At 32.3% G+C, this 26,899-nt stretch overlaps 1 protein-coding gene across 1 annotated transcript; it reads right to left on the bottom strand.

Moving 5' to 3' along the window:
* Positions 1 to 719: 719 nt before the first annotated feature.
* On the bottom strand, positions 720 to 16,521 carry LOC140062246 (G-protein coupled receptor 54-like). Its single transcript, XM_072108375.1, has 4 exons — positions 16,508 to 16,521; positions 6,257 to 6,964; positions 4,860 to 4,995; positions 720 to 4,246 (listed from the first exon to the last, which is right to left on the bottom strand). Exons 2-4 carry the CDS (start codon positions 6,665 to 6,667, stop codon positions 3,660 to 3,662), a joined length of 1,134 nt encoding a protein of 377 aa, XP_071964476.1. The 5' UTR covers positions 6,668 to 6,964; positions 16,508 to 16,521; the 3' UTR covers positions 720 to 3,659.
* Positions 16,522 to 26,899: the final 10,378 nt, after the last annotated feature.

Here is a 26,899-nt window from a genome sequence, read left to right on the forward strand (position 1 = left end):
ACAATATTAACATCACAACACATAGAGTAGACTACTATAACATGATTGTTTTTCTTGTATTAGCAATTCAAGTATTGGCAGCTAGTTGCCAGTATATTTATGATTTGTAATTATAATATTGAGCCACAGATTGTTAACGGATTGAAATCAAATTTAGGATTAAGTATTTGGCTAAATCGATAACACTAATGGTCTACCAACATCTCCAGGCAAAAACAAAGATCAATACTCAAAACTAGAAATTTAGAATATACGAACATACGTAACAATGCGGTAAAGTGACGCAAGTATCGAAAAGGTTCTCGTCTTGTGATGTATGTGATCATCGCCACGGGTGCGTAGTGATGGGTTAGGCTTACGGCATAACATAAAAAAAAACATATGAAAATAGGTCACCGTATACAGTGTATACTATAGTATACAGTAGTATATTTCATGTAGAATATTTAAGCTAACTTTTAGAGTTTGCAGAAAAAAAAGTGTTATAGCTTGCTCCTCATGGCCTGGTATGATTTTTATATTGGACCTTCCAACTACAAAAATATATCACTGATAAATAAAGTGAAATGAAATAAATACCAAAATGTATATCGTATAACAAATATATTTGACTTTGAATGAAATTACGTCATGTTCCAAAGCATAGGGAAGGGTGTTTATAATTCTACTTCCAATTACCAATATGCTTTTTAATCTCTGGTAAATAAGCACGAATCCTAACTAATGTTCATAATATTGATAGTATCTTGGTAGTCTGTAAGTGGGCATTACAATGTACTTTGACTTCAACAACGATTTACCGTACATTACCGTCCTAGGCAGAGCCGTAATTAGTAAAAAAAAAAGACACTTTAGGTTGTTTCTTTCCGATTATTTTCCAAGTTTATTAGATTTAACTTATAAATTATATAATTCATCGATATAGTAAATAACATAAGAAAAATGACAAACAGCATGTTATTTTAGAAATAGCATCATCTGCATTAAGGTTCAATTTAGTAGCGCAAATACATAAACCTCTCCAATCCATGTTTTAGATGAGGCCATCAAGATTATGTTTGATTACTTTATCAATGAACTGATAGCGGTTAAATTGAACATTATAAAACAATAAATACCTGGCAAGAATTTTAATCACAAAACAGGAATATTTATCCACACTCATGTCAGTTTTAGACAACAAAATATCGATAATACTTAGCTATATTACGTTTTATTGTTGTCAATAAAAAGACATTTACAAAAAATAATGACATTTTATATGAATGAGTTGACGTTAAGCATTGACATAAAAGTACTTGAGTGTGGCTTACTGCGTTCTTGAACATCCAATGTCTTACAAATCTAGCCAATTGTAGTCTGTGCATTTTGTTTGATTTGAATTTTAAAGGTTCTGACAATTCCCAGTGTTTATCAAGAAAAATAACTTCAATTTTGAACCTTTTCGTACGCCTTGTCCTTCAATTTTATAGCTTATAATCTTTAATGAAACAGTTGACCTTTCCAAAGGGTTTAATGATAGATAGATATTGTTTTAAAATTATAGTATGTTTCTAAAATGTTACTTTAAATACTTTAGATGCGTTTGAATACTTTTGGAAACAATGTGCAATTATGCTATATTTATTTTCTTTGTATATTTACAGTTTTGTATTTCACCCTATGTATTTAACTTCTCTAATGTTTCTAGAGTGATGGCGCTAGTTACACTTCGTTATGCATAATTATTTTATACGAATTGTTACGTACAGGTATACGTATGTTAACAATACGAAATACAATACAGATTCCCCAATTGTTTAGTTCTGGTACAGGTGGATCGACATCGCTGTCTATTATAAATCGTTCATTTCCTTACTTTGTTTTTGTACGTGTAAATATTGGACGGCATAGCATCTTATATCTATATTATAATCCTGCTAAATGTATGGCGTGTTCCATATTTCCATTACTGTTAAAATGTTGTGAATATCAATTTTGACCTACTTTTTTAGTTACATGAAAATATGTTGATGATTGACTTCCATGATATAAACATAGATGCAGTTCGTACCCCTACATGTTTGCCATGGGTTTGCACAAAGTAATTTGGGTTTTACATGGTAGTTAAAGAAAACAAAACAGAATGCCAGACATACATACCTCAATGAATTCAATAGCGTAGAATTTTGCACGGCTGATCTTTCTGAAAATCTCTACGGAAATAAAGCAGTGTGACGAAATAAAATAATAGATATAACAATAGGCCTACAATTATTAAGAGAACTAAAAAAACCTAATAATGAATAATAATTAATATTCAATGAAAACCAAAAGTTGGGTAGTTTGAGTGAATTACTTAACCAGCCGGGTAGAATTATATTGGTAAGCAAGTGATAACAACATGAGAATAGCCAGTTTTTAGTTATCTTTTAAAAATAAAATCCGTGCTTTGTTATTTTATGAAGTATTGTATTACTAATACTGTTAATGGTGGTGGAAAAAAACAATTGTGCTGGATGTTTTATCTGTCTTTCCCTATGATATCAATTTTGTTGGTTTGCTTGATAGTTTAAAAAATATATTTATCTGGAATATAGAAATATAATCACAAAAAAAGAAGTCAATATAATATGCCCTCGTCGCATATCTTTCACGAACAGTCAATGTGCTTTTATGTGTTATTTTAATTTAAATGTAGCTGATTTTTAAATAACACAATGTTAAATAAAACAGCCTTAACCCTATCTCGCTTTTCTTTGTTTATGTCTGATTTCATTTCGTTATCACTACCAATTTACATCATGTACGAATATAGAAAAGCATTTTTCTTTACACGGATCATGTGAAAATAAAAATGACCATGTGCAATAATATTTATCTGCATATAGGAAACCATAGAATGTTTGATAATGTTGTTGGAGGTGTGTGGTATATAATAACTATTGTGTACGAATTAACTTGTTAATCAGCCTAGGGATTAGCCCCAAATTGGGAAGAATAGAAAGAATTATTGTGTTTTATGCATTTCAATATGTAGATGTGAAGAAAGAAAAATTGTACTCTATTTTAGCCGTAAGACTTATGTTTTCCATATAGTTTTTTAAAATAATGATTTAATATAATAATAGATATATATATATATATATAATAATAGAAACAATGATGTGGTTTTAAAATACGCTCTAATACATTTCCAGACTAAAATAAAACGACATCTTTCAGTACAAATATAATATGCTAAAATGCACTCACTGATATACTAACAATTAGCTAGCAGTCATACTTTATTTCCAGTCTTATTATTTTATTATTTATTAATTTATGACTATATCCAATGACAGTGCATTATATATATGTATATATTTAATAACTTATTTATATAATAATTGTATTATTACATAGTTATAAATTGCATACAGTCAAATAAAATAAACGCTCTGCATATATATTCGTCACACTTCTGACAACATTACACTGGACAACGTATGATCAATCAATATAAATAAATGTGTTACAAAATAATTGATTGAGTAGTATGTTGCTGATGGCCAAAATTATAATTTATTTTTCTACAAAATACTACGACCAAACACTTAGTATACTTTATTTCACATTTTAAGAATTGGGCAACAACATAATTATAATAACGTTACAAAATGTTGAAGTAGATATAGTTTCTAGATAACCGTTTCCGGACTTGAATCTTCGCGAGGCGTAACGTTTGTCGACACTGAGTTGAACTCTGTCTTCTGACAAAATCCAACAATTCGCTTAAAATGCTTCTTAAAACTATCAGTGGCAAAGGCGTAAACAATCGGATTGCAACAACTATTTGAATACGAAAGACACAGGCTGAATAGTTTCAAAGAGGTTGCAATCTTGAACATTTCTATTGATCTATAAAATTCATCCGAAGGCCAGAATGTTTCCAACATAATGACGATGTGATTGGGCGCCCAGCATACAGCAAAAAGTAACACGACAATAAACACCATTCTTGTGATTTTTCGCTTTCTGCGAATCGAACGTTCTTGGGCTTGTGCACTTTCGGTACCACATGATTTCTTGCGCCACACCTGGATTAATATTTTGAAGTAGCATGCGAGTATAACTAAGAGTGGGAATGCATATAGCATCAGAAATGATCCTGTGATAAACAGTCGCCTTTGAAATTCCTCCGGGAATTCTAGCTTGCATTCATGTGTACAACCTGAAGGCATTGAGTACGAATATATTGGAATAGGAATGTATATAAGAAAAGATACTGTAACAAAAAAGAAAAAGATGTGATGTTAATCATTTTGAATAAATAACAATGAAATTGACTACATGAGACGTTCAGTAGCACCGTTCAAATTGTAAACCGAATATTATCGAAATTTTGTATAGCGCCACCTATAGATATAAAGGCGAACATCACAAACTATAGAGGGCGAACCTTTTTTTTAAACATAATAATAATTGAACCAAAGATATTGTGGCCGGCTTATAACAACTCTCTGAGATAAACAAAACAGAAGGTTCGCCCTCTAGAGTTTGTTATGTTTTAGTAGTTGAACAAAGCAGAAGGTTCGTACTCTAGAGTTTGTTATGTTTGCCTTTATATCTATAGGTGGCGCTATAAACAATTTCGGTAATATTCGGTGTAAGGTACTATATTTTGATTGTATAATTGTAAATGTACCCGTCATGTCAAATGTGTACCGAATATATATTCAATAATCTTATAGTTTTAATATCCACTTATGTACAAACTTAATGTCGACATGTTATATCAAAATACGTTAGATATTATGATGGTACAGGATTTATACATATATACACAAAAACATATTAATGTATGCCTACTTGTGTTTTCCGGGCAAAATAACACTTACCAATCCATGCGCTGACATCCAGTAGTAAAACCTTTTTTGTTGTGCGCGTGTTACGCGAGCGCACTGCATGTACGACTAATTGGTAACGATCAATTGACATTGCTGTCAATGTCAATATCGTAGCTTGCACTGTAACCTGAAAAATAAAACAAATCATTTTGGATGAATCGATTAGTTATCAATGAAAGACCTGGAAAAGGAATAAAGCTAAAAGCATAGAGGGCAGCAAACGCTCTACTTAATGTGTATTTAATTTGAGCAATTAATGCAAGGATGCCACTATCTTCGTGATGTCACAACTGTCCAATCGATTATAATTCTAACAATCATGATTAATAATATGAAATATTTTAACAAGTTTAGTTATGCACAAATGATTGACATGATATTTAAAATAAGCCGTATCCATTTCTCGTAAAATTGAATCTAGAAGTTTGACATTACGGACATTAATGTTATTTTCATACGTTGCAAATCTCTGTTGAAAGACACTTTATTAATTTATATTATCGAAAGCTGTTATGATAACTAAATTTAGATCAGCAAATAATAATGAATGTCATTCATGCAGTTTTTACATGTATATCTTAGTGTTATGTTACCTAAATGAAATGCTATAGGCCATAATTATTCTACAGTACGTCTTCAAAATAAGAAGTTAAATAATATAGTGACTTTTTGACGCTATTGACGTTAAAAACTCATTCGCTTTATGTTCGTGATGTGAATATGCGACAATTCGGATCGTGTGATAATAAATAACTTTACGATCTGCTGAACATATGCTGTTTACGAAAAAGTCACAGTAGGCGGCAAGTTGAGAGAAATCAAACTTCGTGATCTGTTGACGGAAAACTATTATAACATGATCGTCTTCAAATACTGAGATGGTCAAGCAATGAACACTTATTATTTTTTAAATAGAAGATTAAACAATCAGATCTATGAAATGCTACTCAGACAATTATAACAATGTAATGTTATTTTAGTTATTTTATCGATATGTAATGAAATTCGTGACAAGGTAATTACCAAATTGGCTCAATGGTAATAGGTATAATGGAATATCATGTAAAATAACATTAGATGCGCACAGTATGATATCTGAAGTCGAAATGTGATAATTAATATCATTTAGCTAATTCTGATTTTTTGATTAGATACAGGATCGAGAACCTTTGGGACCAACGCAGTTTTCCCGGAATAAATCTGTATTTGGGATTTGTTTTTTTATTTGCATTATGTCTACTCTATGTTATACGTGTTAAATCGTGGATATAATCTTGTCGTCGTAAGTCTGCTGACAAGATAATGACAATATATGATATTAATTAAATTTGATCGATTAAAATAATAAGTTATATTTTTATTATGAAGTAATAGATATAGATACTTACAAACATCATGTAATTCATCCCTTTACACATGAATGAGTTTGGAGACCATCCCATATAAACGGCTGCTGTTGGAATAGTACAAATCACCAAAAAGGTTATATCCGTCGTTGCCAAGTTTCCAATAAAGAAGTTTGTCACGGACCTCATGTCATTATACCAATAAATAATAAATAACACTGTAGCATTACCAAGTATTCCAATAACTGATATAAGTACAAGAATCAGGGGAGCAACAACTTTAATAATTCTTAAGTAGCTATTTATATATTCCGGAATATGCAATTCCATCTGTTCACATGTGAAGTTGTAGTAATAGTACACATCGTTTGCTTGCACGACGTCGTCTGCTTGCACGATATCGTCCACTGCCGCTGCCACCACCGCGTATGAAATATTGTGTATCCCCGCCATGTTCGGTTGCTATTGACCGCCAGGACAACTCTGTATGACAGCTAAACAAGCTAATCTGCCGTATTAGTGCTTTTACTGCATCAGGTAAGAACGATGAATCAGACTATTAGCTAACTCAAGGTAAAATGTCATAATTAGGACTAGTGCGGATGGCGAAAACAACTCTCGTAGTTTACCGGAACTACTTTATTATGACTGTTAATTAAGCCAAACACATTTTCTTGTCGAGTGGTTAATGTAAAAAAAAACTTTTTTAGGAAGCAATCTTTAATGCAGGTCCCACTCACTTCATAACATCTAAAAGAAAAGTGAAAATTATTATCATATTACATTCTGTTAATATAATTTGGAATAGTATAAATAAGCCTAACTTATGGACGCATTATTTTAATCATTTTGTTAAAATAGTTAATCTACAATTTAATCTTTGGCATTTATATTTAGCTAACTATATCCTATTTCTATTTCAGAAACACTATAATTCAAATTACAGGATAACAAGTAAACCGTAGTATTTTAGACTAGTTACAATTATGATGCTTTTGTGGTGGATGCGAAAGCAATCCATTTACAAATTTAACCACAGTGCAATCTCCAGGATTAAAGTAAGTTGTACACGTTCTTTTTTATCACTTTCATACACAGTTACATACCGTAGCTGTTGGTTGTGAACTGACAAGTAATTAAACATTAGGCATAATAAGCGTGCTGTACAAAATCAATGGAATTAACCCAGAGATTCAGAGCAAAATCAATCCTATCATTATTCTATGCTGAGCTTAAAAATATAAATCTAAAACCATTAAACATAAAAGGGTTGCTTAAGAATTAATATGGGATTATTGAGGATTATGTGGGTTTAATTATTAATGCTTAAAAAATGGTGTCAACATAAAAAAGAACAAATAAAGTATAACATTTGTAAAAGGAAACACATGTGTATATTTATCGATGTCCTATTGAATATTTAAATGAAATTCGCAATAAAATAATATCAGTGCAATTTACAGTATGTATGAAACACACTATTTTATACATAATACAAGTATACCCATCGGCTCATCCAGAATCTTAAAAATACTCTATTCTAACAAATGTCTGCCTCATTGTTACTATACTTTATTATCAATCTCTTTGGCAATTCCAGCCTTGGGGTACTAAAATTCAATTGTAGTACTCTGGTGTGTCAAACAAGCTTTAGTCGTCATTTATGCAGTATATTTAATGTATTTAGTATAGTATAAATAATGTGTAACTGATAAATATGGTCAATCAATGACCATGCTATGCTATAAATGTTCTCCAATTTGATATTAAGCACGTTGATTGAATATTTAAAAGAAAACACGTAATGCAGTTTGTTGCAATGAAGAAATGAAGTCAATGTTAACGTGCAGATGCTTTACTAATAAATAGTTTTAACACGCTGAACATCAGACTAAAGCGTGGTTCCCACTAGCGACGCAACACAAGGACGTAACGCAACGCAACACAAGGACGTAACGCAACGCAAGTGAATTGACCTATCACAATGGCTTATTCGCTTGTGATTGCTAACTGTCTATAATTTCTCTTGTCATTGTTCAAAACGCTCGCGTTGAGTTTACGTCCTTGTGTTAATTTCTAGTGGGAACCAAGCTTAAGATAGGTGCCACGCCACGGAATCATGGGAAGCCCAAAGGGATTTTAACAACATACAATTGTTGCAGGTACCACATGGAAGGAGACTAAAAATAAATAATTAAATCAGTCATTTATTTATTCAATGTACCAACAGTAATTAATTTGTGGTAAAATTGTATATTAATGTGAAATAATAATTATATCATCATTATTTTCTTCCGAATATTTATTGCAGTAAATATGTATTAATATCAATTATACAATATAAGATTGATTTATCAAAAAAACCAAATACAATATATAATTCTCATGGTAGACTGTGATATGAGGACTTTTACTTTGACGACGAAAAACCCGACCATCTTCGTATACAATATTATAATAAACTAATTATTTTAGAGATATTAGATAGATCATGGATGGCCTACTCATAAACCATAACCATATTTAAGTAATAATATAAGTAGGCCTAGACTAATCGACTAAGAGTTGTTCAGTTGTGTACTCTAATGGACATGATATAATTTACGATCCTTTTATAAATAATGTACTCAATTCATTAATTTTCCGCAAAACGTAGACATAACTTTAAAAAAAAACATAACCAGCGATTAGGGATTAATTGTTTTTAGGAATTTTACATGAATATAAAAAAATAATGCTTTGTCTTCGATAAACCCCTGCGTCTTATTATGTAAAAAATGTGACTAAAATACGTTTAATGAATATTTACAAGGTCGATTTCTTTTCATTGTCATTATAAGTAAGATAATTGAACAAGATAGACGTTTTAAGACAGTTCTATTATTTTGAGAAATGTTATTTGTGATTAGAGACAAATTAATTAACATTCTTGTTCTAAAATGAAGAAATGAGCTGAAAGAATATAATACGGTATAACTCAATTGTAATCTCGTTTGAATGCTAATGACTCTCCTACAATATCATGTCCAGTGACATTAAACAACCTGCAAGAGTATTGTGTCTGAAGACTGCATAATAGACTAAATAAGTAAATAAATATTTAGTAATTAATAATAATAAGTGTTCATCAAGATTTTCAGAATGTAGTGGCCTAATGTAAAAGAAATGATGTTCAGCTATTCATTTCATTTTTTTTTATTTCGGATAGAACATCCATATACAAACCATACAAAAAACAAAGAGAAACAATTTCACCAGGAAAGCAAGTTCCACAAAACCAACCTACAATATCCTAAAATACCAATGTTCACCAACGCATTTGTAGGTTGGATTATGGAAGACATTAGCTATGGGAAAGACTGGGTAGGAGCTAGTGGAAATAGACAGTGGAAATAGACATTGGAAAGAAATTGGTCACACACTAAGGAAGCTAAAACAGAACATCACTCTAGGCACGCCTTGACATCGAATGCAATGGAGATCGTTCAAGAAACACTTGGATGAGAGAACTTGACGAAGAATGAAGAATGCTGCAGGCTATACACACTGGACAGAGGCGGGAGGAATCGCTTGGGACGGTGTAAGATCAAGACGTGTAGTTGATGACTAGGTGTAACTAGGCATGTGTATAAGTAAGGTATGTATTCACTCTTGAGAACCACTGATAGGAATAACATTATAAGTAAACAGTTGATCGTTTATATACACTATATACTACTTTTGTTTTTTTTTCCCAAAATAGATAAATTATTATTATTAACAGCTAATAACTGCATATTTATCCTTGACATTTTAGAGCAAAAGTGCAAACTGAATTTAAAATAAAACCAATTTTTAAAACCTGCTGGATTAGTTTCTAAATGTGCACATGTGTCGTTAATCAATTTAATGGATTTGGTTGTCTTCTAAAAAAAAAAAACACGAAATAACGTTCTTATTGTTACTGTGTCAATATGCACGTTTCTGTATTTATAGGATGACGCACTTTCCCACACATAGTTTATGGTTTAATGTAAATTATACAAACAATGCCTTATCATTCTAACCTTCTGTAAGTTCATGAACAGTTTATTTATCATTAAACGCAATGAACTATTCTAATTAATACATCTGAAATAAATAAAATTATAATAATTACAACATTACCATTACATCTTCAATTAGTTTGTTATTGATAAATATAACTCGTTTATTATCTAGATATGAATTTTAAAATAGATTGATTATTTAAAAATAACAGGATTAAATAGAAGATTTGTATCAACATTTTACCATTGATAAAAAAAACTAATTATTTCCTTTCAAATATTTTATTTTGTTATTATTTTACAAACCTTTTTAAAAGTAATGATTAGTATGTTTTAAATATTTATTTGAGTGGTAATATCCTCTTTTTCTTTTGCTTTTTATTACAATATTAAACACAATTATGTTGTTGCATGTTGTTATGCATTTTTGTGGAATTAAATTAAAATTTAGTAATGCGAATATTTCCGATATTAGAGGAATAAGATTTCTTGATTGCTATAAGGAATATGTTTTGTCAATTTAACATTATGTACCATTCCAACAAGATGCAAGTAGAGCACCTTATTTTTGCGTTAACACTTAAGTTTGAAAAGACGAAGGTTGGTAATTGTGAGCAAGATAATATTTTGTCGCTAATTATGACTTAATATATGATAACAGCAATATTGACAGAGTGAATTCTATTGTATTTCTACGGTTAGAAAACACGAGTTTGAATTACATCGCACAATGACAACAAAACAGTCAATTACGAAAATGTTAAAATCATGGTCATCTGTTGAATTTTGCACTAGGCGTATGCTGTGATCAATTACTATTATGCACTTAAATTAGAGCACGTCGTAAAGGTATTCACTTTCAGAGAAAGAGTAGGCCTAAATGATATATCATCCACTTCTTTTACGATACAGAACCCCTCCATTTTACTGTGCGAACCAATATATAATTTATGAAAACTTATCCGTATTTCTATACACCTTTTCAAATTAAGGAATTGGTTATTAATGTTATTTTTTTATTTTATTATATTTACTGGTCAAGTGTATTAGGAAGAAATGTCTACACTATCAAACTTTATGTAACAAAAAATATGATGTGTCCATAAATGGACATGATGATGTCATATCACTACCATATTTGGGCATATCACTACCATATTTGGGCACATCAAACTAGTTTGATAGTGTAGAGAGAGCTTAAGAAATGTCATACTCGATGTGTGTTGTATTGCTAATTCATTTTGAGCCACGGACAGTCATCGTATGTGTTATCGGTGTAGTGTTTGGCATACGGTATTACATACAACATGAGTCGGCATGACATACAGTACGAGAAATATAGCCATTGTAGTGAACTGTTGTTCATCAATTGTATTCACTATTTGTTTTCACTGACAAAGTGCATTCTACCATTATTCAGACTATAATTAAAATAAAAAGTCAATTATGAAATCCCATGGTCACCATTGATTAGTTCGCAGTAGCTGTCTCATGTTAATGATGTGTACTGTGATGTTTTAATATGTAGTGGACTGCTTTGGTTACCGAAGAGTATGTATAGTATGCTGCGTGATTTTAACATTATTCACAACCTGAACAATTCAATGACCTCTGTGGGACAGTTTTCTAAAGATAAATATTAATTATTTATTTCCTTATTGCGTCAACCTTTGTCAGCTTAACATAAATGCATGTTATAGTTCTGAGTGTAAACGTTCCGTTTATGCCTTGTGTTTAATTATTTATTTCATTAACCTTTGAAAGAACAACTCAATTTGTTTTTGACTAATCAATCGGTTTTTTTAGAAGTTACATAAAAACTCTCTGTAACTAATGTTAGTAATGGATGAACAGGTTAATTAAAATATACTATATTTCATTATGCAAAAGCTTCTCTCTGTTACATAATAGTTATTTATTATCTACTATGAGCTGGTGGCCTATGACGGTGAAATAAATAAATGAAATGAATGAATCGTATAATCACACAATGATTGTTCAACATCTTCGTGTACAATAACGTAGTAGCATCCGTTAAGCTTGGTTCCCACTAGGACGTAACGCAAGGACGTAAGCGCAACGCAAGCTAGTTGACCAATGACAAACGAAAGTTCGAATAATCCATCGGTTGTGATTGGTCAAATCCCTTACGTTGCGTTACGTCGTTGTGTTGCGTCTCTAGTGGGAACCACGCATTAGTTACCACTTCAGTACACAGAAAATCGCGTTATTATTTGGAAATGTTTAACATCTCCGTGGCAATAAGAGAGCATCCGTAGCAACTATATTCAGTTAGCAAACAATAATGACAGTGCATCAACCATTTAAGCAGATGATTGATTGATATTGAGTAATAATTGCTAAAAAATGATATTTAACATATCCTTTAAGCACGGTTATTGATTACGACTCTTTCACGCTATGGAGAGATTAATATGTAACATAGAAACTGATTTTGCTAGCCATTTTTAAAAAGACATTTGGTAAACAATAAATACGAGATTCATTAAATTTATTTATTTATTCCCCTCTTTAATGAACCAGTTCCAGTAAAGGAATTGATCATTAAGGGCCCTCGAATGTGTAAGCATATCGTATCATTCCGTTTGAAGTAAAATGGAAAATAGATTTAAAACAACTAATAACACAAGCTGAAAAGAGAGAGATAGAAAATAAGGTCTCTCTTTTTCTAAAAAATTAATTTAAAAAATGGATGTAAGAAGACACACAAAGATTCCTAAGCAATGAATATAATATTCATTCTACCAGATTATCGATACTGTATCTAGATTTTTTCTAGTAACATAGGAATTTCGTAATACAGTATCACACGTGTGTCACATGTGTTTCATATATATAAGTATTAATTAGACCATAACCTAACCACTAAACTAACCTTACATGACATACACAACATGTAATATATACTTGAGATGCTGTATTACGGAATTTACCTGATACTGGGCAAATATTATTGTATGTGGAAATACAACATTAAAAATCGGACCTTTTGTGGGACTGTTTTCTAAAGATATAGATATTAATTATTTATGATTAACATTTTAGGAGCATGTGTCAATCTATGTCAGCTTAAAACTTAAAAGGTAGGTTTGAGTTTCAACGTTTCGTTTATGCCTGTCATTTAATTGTTTACAAATTAAACATCAACCTTTGAAAGAACAACTTAATTTATTTTTATTATATAAAACTATTAATTGTTCATGTTTATGGACCAAACAATAATGACAGTGCATCAACCATTTAAGCAGATGATTGATTGATATTGAGTAATAATTGCTAAAATATGATATTTAACATATCCTTTAAGCACGGTTATTGATTACGACTCTTTCACGCTATGGAGAGATTAATATGTACGGTAACATAGAAACTGATTTTGCTAGCCATTTTTAAAAAGACATTTTAGGTAAACAATAAATACGAGATTCATTAAATTTATTTATTTATTCCCCTCTTTAATGACCCAGTTCCAGTAAAGGAATTGATCGTTAAGGGCCCTCGAATGTGTAAGCATATCGTGTCATTCCGTTTGAAGTAAAATGGAAAATAGATTTAAAACAACTAATAACACAAGCTGAAAAGAGAGAGATAGAAAATAAGGTCTCTCTTTTTCTGAAAAATGAATTTAAAAAATGGATGTAAGAAGACACACAAAGATTCCTAAGCAATGAATATAATATTCATTCTACCAGATTATCAATACTGTATCTAGAATTTTTCCAGTAACATAGGAATTCCGTAATACAGTATCACATGTGTGTCATATATATAATTATTAATTAGACCATAACCTAACCACTAAACTAACCTTACATGACATACACAACACGTAATACACTGTACTATGCTGTATGACGGAATTTTCCTGATACTAGGCAAATATTGTCGTATGTGGAAATACAACATTGAATATCGGAAATGCATTTAAACACATTGAATGAATACAATTTGCTTATACTGAAAACACTATAATTTGCTTACATCTCATGGTAACATATTATGCTACTAAGAGTATGTAAGCAAATTGTATTGTTTCTTTGGAATAAATAATGTTAATTGATTTATTCTTTGGAATAAAATTATCTAACACAGCGAAACTTCCATTGTTTAGGCCTATGGTATACTCACAGTGATGATCCTGGCAATTGATTTCCCAAGACCCACGGTACGCAATGAATATAGATACATCCATTCAAAATGAATTATAGCATATCATATTTATATTATTGCATTGGAATGAAAATTATGAATTGATCTTTCCTTTGAAATAAAATTATTTAAGAGCAACTTTCTGTTTATTTTATTGAACGGTATAGTTGCATTGCATGAGGTAAAAGTTTAGACGTAACAAAAAAAAAACCTGATGATATGCTGAAAAATGTTTTGGAAAAGACCACGATAGCAATGAATATAGATTCATACAATATGTTATGTAAACAAGGCCATATACATGGCTGCAGTGGCGTGCGTAAATTTGAGTTAGTGTTTACCCACCGACCGACCAACCGACCGACACAGTGAGCTGTAGAGTCGCGTTTGCAAGCGACTAAAAATAGTGTATTATTGCATTGGAATAAATATTATCTACATTTTTTTGAAATAAAAATCTGACGGTGGAGCAACTTGTTCTGCAAATTGTTAAATCTACAATTTTACCAAAAATAATTATTATAACAAGTAACGCGATCAAAAGCTTTGAAATCCATATTTTTTAAATCAAATGGTGACCCCTAGGCATAATGGTGGCTTTGGGAAATGAGTAGAGGCTGCTAATGAGAAATATTATAAGTGTTGAAAATTAAATGAAACTGTGTATTGAATTGTGTGGGTATTTGGTGCCACGTGCATTCATGTTTCTAATCAACAGGTGCAATTTAGCGTCTTTTCCATTAATCCTATCATTAAAAAAATTGTCATATTGTAATATTATTTCAATCAATAAACTATTCATCACACAGTTCTAATGATTAAAAAATTCGGTATACAATAATTTTTACATATACTGTAATAGAGACTTTAACAATTACGTAAAAGGTGAGGGGGGTCAGGTGTCAAAAGGTCGTATTGGTAAATTAAGCTGGGGATAGTGTTTTAACTGCCCATAGGCATTTTAATTATGTAACTTCATTGTCCCCAAATGTCGTCAATGTCACGTATTCGATTCAGTAATAACAGCATGCCCAAACAAAACACATTCATTTATTGCCATATTATTTGAAGTCTGTTCTTGGCATTTTATTACTAAGTATGTCCACACACATTGTTTCTCTTTGTAATTTGAGAAGATACGTGTATATGTCTGAAGATAACCCATATTTTATAATCTATCGCATTAACGCTTCACGGAGAATTAGGTAAATTTTAGGGATTCAATCTGAAACAAATGATCATGAGTCTATACGGATAATTGTATTAAGCAATTAAAAGACAATAATAAGTAATATGATGTCTGTATAATAGGAATACATAAAAAAGGCAAATTATTTTTCAATTTAAAACGGCATTGCCTAATCACATACTCTTATAATAATACCTATATTGTTATTTTGTCTGGTATTTTGTCTGTGACAGTGTTTAGTTTGTGCCATAGAGGAATTAAAAATTAAATCCTCCATGGTTGTACCTATAATGTGAGCTTTTACGTAATAGTGTCCATTTCCGCATCGTAATTTGTTAGGGTGTTAGTATCAGAACCTATTTTCTAGGACATTTAAGCGTATATAATTAATTCAATTACATTCAATTTAAATCAACACCCCGAGATGAAAGAACAGACATACCCAAATACATATTTTATATAATATTAACAACATTCAATTAAAATCCACATATTATACAATAAGTAATTAAAATCACAGTTAAACTCTGTTTTGCAAATGATTTTGAGATTTTTAAATGACGACTTCTTAAAAGTTGTATTCCGGTAATCTTACAAATGGTGAAGGTATTACACGATTTACAACACCTCCAGGATAAATCACTAATGATTGAAAAACCTCCTGCTCTTACGTTTAAGTATAATACGGGTGATGGGCACAATTCTCGCTAACGTGCAAGGGAAAGAAGAAACCAAACAAACAAGTGAAATAAATAACTAAGCTTGAAATGTGTTTATATGCAACGATGGAACTCTCCATTGATGCAACATTGAAATAAAAAAACATTCCATTTATGCGAATAGGACCCTAAAATATGTATAGTAACCACATTGATTGGGCAAAACTAATAAAACATTCTTTCTCACCTGACGGTTGTTTCTTCTGGAAGAGGAATTCAATGTTTGAATGTCGAGAAATTTGATAGTAATACTAATATGGCTTGAAATGTGTTTAGTGTGTATTTCTAGCCGATCGGTGAATTTATACTGAAATGACAGTTATCGTAAGAGGGAGCTCTATAGTTTGTTTAAAAGGCCGGTCATTACTATGGCAACAGCAGGTGTTTGTCAATTATTATCTGCCAAATATAATTACAAATTTACTGAATAAAATACCATTATCACAAATTGTAAAAGGTTCGCATTGAGTTTCTCAACTGTTTACTATCATAGGCTACATACATTAATAACAGACATAGAATAGTTACATCTTTGCATCCACCATGTTTTTCATAATTTGGCGTACGTTTTATGTTTCGATAAATAGGAAGAATCGAATACGATACTGTATTATAATATTTACATTATTCATAATTCATATTTACAGATAATTTTGGCATGCTTTTATTATACAGTAAGCTGATCCCCATGGTGTTTATCTTAAATTACGGTATTTTATTACGTTACGTTATTAGTTTATGTTTTATTCAGGAGAAAATGAAATAATATCGCTCTACTTTTTAATTAAGAATAAAGCCATAGGAAGAGAGACAACTGTCACAATGATCTATCAATGTGTTCTAAGAACACTTATTCATTTGTTCAAATTCAAATAATATTCAAAACAAAGCTGTAATATTGAGAATGATAATGCAATTGATGGCAATCAGGTCAAGCACTAATATCCACTAAGCGAACTTATTCGTGCGAATCGAAAACGTTTGTCTATGCGCATGCGTATTTATATTTCCATCTACTATTTGTGAGGCGAATAAATGCCCAACATAAGAGCTTAGGAATGGTTTGTATCATGCCAATGGAAACTCGCTCCTTCCATTTCAGTTTGATGATTTTATTTAGTTTCAATCTTAATATTCATAATCACAGAACTCGGATCGCAAATCAAATATGTATTCCTTTTAAAAAAACTTCTTCTATGGGAAAATGTACTAGTTCCCATCATCAAAATTGCTTCATCAAAGAAGAGTAACGACACCTGTTATCCAGTTGTGTAATTATCCTTTCACTTATTGTAGATTGTTTTAGCATTTTTCGATACTCTGAAACTAAAAGCTTTCATTACAGTTTATATCCTGTTCCCGGTTCCTGTTTTGTCATGTTTTCTTTTTTAGTTTTATGGGCTGCCTCATACAAGCCTTGCTATTTTTTTAAATTTTGCCCCTCTTATTTTAATCAATTTACTGTTAATTTTGTATTATGAACTTTATAAGAGAAATAAATGTTACTTTGATTGATTGATTGATTGATTGAGGACACGAAGAAAAAAAGTAACAAAGCATGCCATATTGATGACACTAATTGTACTGGTGATAATTATACCAATTTCAATATAATGTATTAGTAATACTAAAATAAACCGTATGTAGGTATATTGTAAATGAGAGAATACTGTCTTTGGCGCTTGTTGTATTCGTTGCAAGATCACGTTTTAAAAACGTCCGTGTTTCTTGCTCGAAGCGTTTGTATTATCTCAATAATTAATGCAGGGTTTAAGATCTCAATATTAGTCTGTAACTGGAAGTAAAAAAAGTGGTTTTGGTATACAGACAACACTACTGTAAGTGTTTAATCACTAATATTGAGTATACTTAATATCAATGATAAATCATGCCTAAACTAAGATAGAACAGGTTGTAGCCAAAATGAATATTTGACGTCTGTGAAAGATGTGTGGCTATCAAATTGCAGATGGTAAAGTCGATGATTTGGAGCAATAACTAATGCTCTCACAATAATGATCATTGTATTCAGATAGGTGCAATCAGTTAAAATGTCACGAATTAAATATATCTAATATATAATATCTGTTTTCTACGTATGATTTAATTGAGGCTTAATATTTATGATTATAAAACCTGCCAAATAAAGCATCTTGGTGTAAAATATGTCTGTTAGAACACGTTTGATTTTATTTATATTCAGTCATTAATAAATAAAATTTGACATTTGTGGGCAACGTCAACGTTCTTCTTGTCGACCTTGCCAATACAGGCGCAGTTAGTACGTGCGAAGTTGTGCATAGTGACTAAAACTACCCTTTAATGGTCTAATACCGTTGGAGCTTCTGGAGGGTCCACTCGATCCGATGAAACTTCGCGCGCATGCCATCTTCGCTGAGGCCTGTGCCCCCTTCGTCGGCAAAATACAACTGGATATCCCATTTTGATACGAACAAGCTTGGAGAATATATTGTTTGAAGGTTTGCATGAAAAAATATTGATATAAAGTTTGCGGTTCTCAAAAGATCTCGTCTCGACGTCTTCAAATTGAAAAAGTTTCAAAGTATATTGATCGAAACGTTGAGAAACTCAACAGTTCTTTTCATAACTATATACGTGGTGTATCGCAAGCTTTATATCAAGCATGGGGAACTTATTTCTCCATGTAAAATACATTTATAAATTTGGGAACAACATAGTTCAAAAACATTGTTTGTTTTGACAATAAACAAGACATCTTGTCGGAAATTCAAACGACAATACCAAAAAGAAAAAAAAAATCCAACTGACAGACGGTGCAACATCAAACAAGGTACTAATAAACGAATGCAATGACAACCTGACCATACTGCACAAATACGGCATCACCCAACATGGTGCAATTTTGCTCTATGAAAGCTGTTTTTTTAGGATAACGCAATTACATTTTGATATTCGTTATATTACCTTTTCGATTTAAAACTTATTAGTTGTATATTGCACTGAAAATATACCTTTACCAGTAGCTGTCTGCAATGAAAGAAAGTAAATTGACTGTTTCAAATGACAACAGCTTAAATACAAAGCATCTGCTAATATCATAACATATTACTGCTAACAGCATTATAATGTAGTAAACTTGAACAATAACCAGAAATGCCTGCGAATGTTTTGTTAATAAATTTAATGATCGCTGTGTTTTCGGATTTATTAATATAACGCATGTGTTTGGTAAAACCTATTTCGGTGTATCATACACAATTCATTACAAAAGTTTATTATCGTGTTTGGTCACAATGGATACGCGAAGCGACACGCATCAAACTTACTTGTTACTTGTTTGCATAGCTATCCCCATTATTGGGGACATTTCGCCGTCATTGAAATTATGTTGACATAGCACAACAATGAGAGACATTAATTTTGATGAGAAGGTCATGGAACACAAATTAATTTTAATACAACTAAAAACCTGAGACCTGTAACCATTGGTAGGGACCCTGACGGGTACTCTCCCTCCGGGTCAAATGGATCCCGAAACTCATCGGTGGGCAGGGGCGCTCATCTCCCTGTTCAGACGACAAATCCAATCATAATTTTGACGAACGATGTCAGTGTGAACAACATTATGATCACATTGATGTTCGGCGTGGAAGGTATGCAGTTGGTGTGGTAAAAGGGCGGTTGTAAAAACCAGCCAGCGGAGGTATACAACTCTCATTCTTGTTTTGGGACGGTCGTAAATGACGAACGATAAATCGACCAAATATACAGACCGATAACCGATAAAGGTGTATGAGCTTAAACGTATGCGTAGATTTAATTACCGTATCCGTCCGTCTATCGTTGCGAAACGAAAGTTCCATAATGTATTGTAAACGACGGAAACATGTTGTTACGATAGTGAACAAAAGCATCGTGTAAAATAATGCTGCGCGGCGGCGGACTAAAGCTAGAAATCAATCAGAACCACTCGCTTTGCATCCGCTTTTATCCTATGCTATACACAGACATTTACAGATTAGCGGTGGCATTATTTTTTGTTAGAGAGATGAAAAGAAAACAGATCGGAAATCACTTAAATTCTTCCGTTACCAGATCATATAGCCGCAAACTAAATTCCACATTATTGATAGTACGTGAATTTTGCTTCCAAAATAATACAATAATATAATTGACATCGAGAGACATCCTGTATTACAGTGATATAAAATTGAAAGAGGATTATCTAAATTAATCCTTTTTTTAATTGAAAAAATGGATGACTTTTTTTTGTTATATTTTTTTGATAATCTGTTGAACCAGGTTTGTATTCAATCTCTATAATACTGCAGTTTTTAACGTAGTTGTTATGAGTCAAAGTAAATAGTTTATAAAGATCGATAACGGTAATTGAAAAGAATTCCATAAAAAAAAGTTGTTTGAATTAAGTACGAGTGATTGATCGACCAACAGATGACTCCATTGCTTATATTGACCCATTCGAATATATTGCAGCCACTGCTTGAATACAGTAGTGAGATTTATAATATCAGCGAGCTTTCGCTTCAGGGCGGCAACCGATTCTCGGTACTGTATATTATATTTCCGAAATATCATAGGAATATTTGGTAATGCAAGATCACTTGTTTTACACATGTATCTGGTAGTAACTTCAATCTTAACCTACACTTACATGATACAAGCACCACATGTGATACAAATAAGATGCTGTATTAACATCCTACGATACTTTGGAAATAGTAGGCCTATGTGGTGATGTTCAGCACCGATAATCGGATAAGGACGGACGAAGACCGCATTTCATACAAAATTAATCTGCGCATGTGTATAAACCCGTTTATTATCGGAACTGTATTTGGTGGATTTAACGTTCGTTCTTTGTCGACCGCCTCGAAACAAAACCTCCCTTGAAAAAAATGACGTCATCCACGTCGTATTCATAAACTTGCAAGAAATATAGGAAGGCGTGTATGGGCATGGGGTGCGTATTTTAATAATGTATAAGTAGAAAATGTCCGTTGGTATTTCAATTAATTATCGTGTTCAATCAATATACACTGTGTTATTAACACTAATGATGTGGGGAATAACAGATTCTTAATGTATACTTTATAATCTTCAGATTACGGTATCCTTATATAACTTTGATGACTATTTTCCGGTATGCGAAAGTCACTTTCAATCTATGTAATGCAAAGTGAAAAAAGCATTAATGCCATAATATGTCATAGTTATTCAGTTCATGTTATGGAATCTATGATACGCGTCATATAAAGAGACCAGTGAGTCTATTTTTGTTCTGACAGATCATGGTTTATGTTGAACGTGTAATGTTGATGAAAATGTATGAGATGTAATTCCCAAATGTTGTCGTTAGAAAAAAAAAGTATAGAATTATACGCTTATAGAATGCAAATATACTTTAAAATAACTATTGGGAGGTTTAAAGTTTGGTTTGGCGAGAACGTAACCGCACGGCACTTAAGCCCGGCGCGCACTATCGGCTGAGCCAACTGGCACGAGCAATACTTTACTCACAGTGTTGCGCCGGAGAATTCGTGAGGAATCGGCCACGCGTGCCGCTGAGGAAAATATTTTTTGGCACGCGTGTCATGTTCATCAAGACGTGTGCGCCGAACGTGAGGTGATAGCTCATTAAAAAATTCCACTGCTGCTCATGACAGTCAGCGCGCCGTATAGCGTAGTAATTAATTATCCATCCAGAAAATTGCGTACTGAAGGCGTTTAGTGTGCGTCCGATAGAACGAGATCACAGTTTGCGGGAATGTGTTTAGTGAGCAAAGTTTTACTCGTGCCAGTTGGCTCAGCCGATAGCTCCAGTGTGTGCCGGGCGCGATTTTTTTTTCGTACATAAGTTGGGGACCCCCTCATGAAACGTCACAAAATAAACATGAATAATTCATCAGTTAAATTTTCTTGTTCCGTGTGCACCCAAGCGTATAGCAACAAGAAGTGATTACACAAGTGCGGTACGATTCTAGGCCTATCTCCGCTGTTGTTGCGGCGTGCGATTTCATAGAAGAATAGCGGCGTTTTGTGTGGATTGTCGAAATAATCAGCCTTTAGTTTATGGTGTTTTTAATATAATTTATTACTGAAGAATTACGTGTTCAAATTATAGTTTCTATTAATACTATTAGGCCTAATTATTAGTCTCTAAACCCATGTCTATTCTAGGCCTAGTAGTAGTAGCTGTTTGGGTGTGTGTGACGTGTGTGTTTTAGGTATGACACAATCCGAGTAATAAGTCAGCAAAATTAAACAATAAACATTACACAAAAATACATTTTTTATTCTCGTGGGTCTAATCTTCCCATCTCATGTGTTCATACGCGCATTTTTAAAGTTCCTTTGAGTACATGCATATTGTTTGATAATAAAATAGCAGAATTAAAAAAATACAGTACACAAATTATACATTAATTCTTTATTCTTGTGGGTCTAAGCTTTCTTTGGGCTATGTCCAATGAATTACTACTTAGTTTAATGTCTTGCCTAGCTGGCTGTCGATTAGCCTCGACTCGACACATTTTGTGTGAAGAAGAGTGCGCGAAGGCAATCACGTGAATTGACTTAGAATCCTAGGTCTACTGTAGTAGAAAGTATCGTATCGAAGTTGTGTAATCACTTCTTGTTGCTATACGCTTGGGTGCACACGGAACAACAAATGTAACTGACGAATTATTCATGTTTATTTTTTGACGTCTCATGAGGGGTCCCCAACTTATGTACGAAAAAAAAAATCGCGTGTCGGGCTTTAAGTTGACCAATCACGACGCGGGAGACAATCCAAACTTGCAATGCGCATACGTTGCGTACGTTGAGCATCCGGGTAACATGGATGTAGGTTTCGAATCAATGTTAAAAAGGATGGCGGATATTAATGCATTTACCAAATAATAAAGTAATAAATCCATATTCGCATTAACAGGCATTATAACTCCATCATATAAAATCCGTATGCTTTTATGGTTGAAAGTTTCGTTGCTAATACTTAACATCACAGAGTTTTACTAAAAGGACAGGTGCATTATTATAACTGCGTTTAATTCACGGATCTATAATTAATATATATGAAATATGGATATTACAACAAATATCTCAACAGGCCGGGTTTAGTACTAACTAAAAACTGTAGGCCTATTTATAATTGAAATATAGGCGAGGCGTGCTATTTGGTATTAGTTTATCGGGACAATTTTGTTAGGTAATGAACGTTTTTGATCATCAGAAAATCGTTTTTGTAACTGCTTTTGGAAATTATAAAATATTAAACTTTATCTCGAAAATACAAACCAAGTAATGCCAACTAATGCTAGATTGTTTTTGTTTTTAATATTCCTTTCCCTCTTTGTGCCAAGAGACGCAACGCAATGACGTAAGCGCATCGGTAACTTATTTGACCAATCACAAGCAATGGATATTCAAACTGTCGCTTGTCATTGGTCAACACGCTTGCGTTGCGTCTCTAGTGGGAACCAACCGTTACTGATCCACCATTGCTTCGTTGTGTTTGCAAATCACTTAAATGATCCATTTGAATCCGATATCAAAGCGTACATACATACAGGTACTGTAACGAATTGCATATCAAAGACGAAACATCTTCAATGAAAGTCTGTTATACCATCTAATCGATCAATCGCTGTAGCATTAGCTAGCGGCTCTCCCATAGAAACACAACTCAAATACAAATGAAGTAACAAGTCATTTTTTTGTAAGGCGTAAATGCTCATTTAAAGGAGTTCAGCAAAGTTCAATATTGTCATTAATATTTATGTACATTATGATATTAACATTTTATTATATATTGAAACATTAAATTCCATAAACATACACATTACGATATTCAAATATAATGCTTTGTTTGCTTGTACAAATACATGTAGTATGACATTAAAATACAAACAAATTCTGAAAGCATTGGATGATGGTTCGTTTTGGCAGATGGTTCCATCAATCTAATGTTTCTGACCGGAGATGTTTATTTGTGTTGTCATCAATAAGTTTTTCAAACATGATCACGTAGCGTATGTCGAGGCATGTACATTATGCGTGTGTCTCCGTACATGATATGAAGTATCAACCATGTTGATGGTCTCTTAAAGTATTAAATCAATAATTAAATCATAAACTAGATTTGAACTCGTCACTTTGGACGAGTTAGGTTATCCGCGCCTACACTACCCTATATGAAAAAATAAGCGCGAACGTGTCACGTCTGCTTATATGACCTGATTGCGTCAGTATACTGTATATACTGTTGTATATCTTAGGAGAAATTACATGGCAAGACCTAGTCAACACAAATTGACAACAATAAAAGCAGGAACGTTATAACAAATAATTATTATTTTTATACGTACCAAATGAAAGTAGCCTATGGAATCTATTTTATGAAAAGTAATATTAAAATGTGATATTTATAAAGCGTCACTATACAAACTAAGATATATTGTAGGTGATATTTAATGGCAAACGAGATGTGTGAACGTTGGTATAGACTATTTAATCGCAGTGAAATAGGCGTTTAATCAAGGCATGCCGGTACATCAAGACTAACGGCCTTACGGACTGACAGCACCGAATCCCGGTAAACCAGGTAATTGTGTGAGGCGTTTGTATGACGCTTATATAAAAAAGGTATCTTTGACATTGCCGCATGTTATTTTATGAAATATATAATAATGTATATTTATGAAAAATTCTAAACCCGAACTATATCTCTTGAGGCTGAGAGGTGAAATGACCTTTGTCATCACTTTGTGTTCTTATTACACTAATGCAATTTCATAAATATTATTTTTAGACTTAATGTCTTTTATATGATACGAATGGTATTTTGCAAAAGAGAACCGGATTCATGCTATTCAATCATAATAATACATCAATAATAAATTAATGATAAACACAATCTTTAAATGAGTTTAAAAATACGGAAGAAAATGATAAAATATCAATACATTCTAGGCCTAATCATATAAAATGTAGCTCCGGTTTCAATTTATAGCATACCGGCCTAGTCTGTTATTGATTGATCTCTATCAACAAATAAAAAACTTAAAATCACACTAAAATAGGATTTTCTCTCATTTATTGAAGAGATTTGAAGATCGTAACTGGAGACCCACTTGATAGTTTGATTTAGTTCGCTTTTGGGAATCCTGTCTCTCTGTATTGTTTGTTATTTTTTGTTTGTTATAATTATGTGAGACGAAATAAATGAAATGAAATGAAATGAAATAACAGAGTTAGTTCGTAATGCACCTAACAAGATAATTTTCACTATACAACAGCCCTGTTGACACTCTAAAACCATAAATGCACTTGCGTACATGCTCGTTAAAAAAGGGAATCTTCCTCTTCTTTCATTAGCACAATACACCTTTGAAACAACATTGAAAAAAAACCCCAAATTTTTCTGACAACGGTTATTAAGCAGAAGGAGCGTCGTGAAATGGGCCCCATTTATGTAAATTTAAGGCATTTATGATTTATTAAGTGTCATTTTACTCAATATCAATGTTTTTGCAAACTTTATATTTTATGATAAACAACACATGGACCCTCTAAAGTGTGCCCTTATAGAGGTGTCCTCTGAATATTGGTGTTGCCCGTATTGTAAAAAAGTAATATCATTATTATAGTTCGTTGTCCAGAAAGTTTTTAAAAATAGGGATATCCATACAAAAAAAATTTTACTTTTTCTATTTATATTGTAGCTGCACTTGATCATGAACACGTTCAATCATAATTATTATCGTATACCACGGGAATGAGATACCAAAAGAATTCCGTATTGAAGTCAGTGCCAATGGCAACCACTTTAAAAGAGATAAAACAAATCGATGTAACAGCAACCTGTGATATTACAAGGTGTCTCGACCCCTTTTACTATATTATCGATTAAACACTAGATTATTCGGCTGCTGTTAGAACTCTTGAACAGCAGATTGGAACAATGCCATTCTAAAGCATGTTATAAACAAAAGTAAACGCTTAAAATACAGTCAATAATTGTCTAACGTATCGTTTCTACTATTCTTCTATCATGTGTTGTATTTTTAAAATGTTTTTGAAATTAATTTAAAATAAGTACTATGCCATCAGACATTGTGAAGCTTTCGATTCTGTATAGTAGACGCTAATTATGCATTTGTTAATCTGCGCATGCTTATAAGCTCAACAATACTATATAATACTGTTCTGTACATTCAGGACTGTAAAAAATATCAATCTGCGCACGCGTAATTGTATAAGGCTATTATGCTTTTCGTAGGTAAGCGATGCAGAAAACATTAATTATTCATTAGTTTATTATGAATATGCATTATGTGTGACATAAGAATAATATTGAACTAAACTATAATTCGCCATACAGTGAAAACAGTTCCCATGGGCCGGCTTTACCTGTTGATGTACCGTATATGGGTTAGAATCCCATGAGCAACTTCTTTTTATTTTATAGTGAAAGATATGGGGGGAGGGGGGGGGGGAGGGGTTACTAATATAATAATACATAAAGCTATTGGTTAAGAGTTAAGTTGGGGATAATAACTCATGGATGGGGTCAAAG

Source organism: Antedon mediterranea, chromosome 11, assembly GCF_964355755.1.
Source record: "Antedon mediterranea chromosome 11, ecAntMedi1.1, whole genome shotgun sequence".
Classification (NCBI taxonomy): Eukaryota; Metazoa; Echinodermata; class Crinoidea; order Comatulida; family Antedonidae; genus Antedon; species Antedon mediterranea.

Coding starts and splice junctions, on each gene's coding strand:
- LOC140062246 (XM_072108375.1), bottom strand. CDS start 6,667: ATGGCGGGGATACACAATATTTCATACGCGGTGGTGGCAGCGGCAGTG. Junction 4,996..6,256: donor GGATGAATTACATGATGTTT/GTAAGTATCTAT, acceptor TTTATTTTTCAG/GTTACAGTGCAAGCTACGAT. Junction 4,247..4,859: donor GGATGTCAGCGCATGGATTG/GTAAGTGTTATT, acceptor TTTTTGTTACAG/TATCTTTTCTTATATACATT.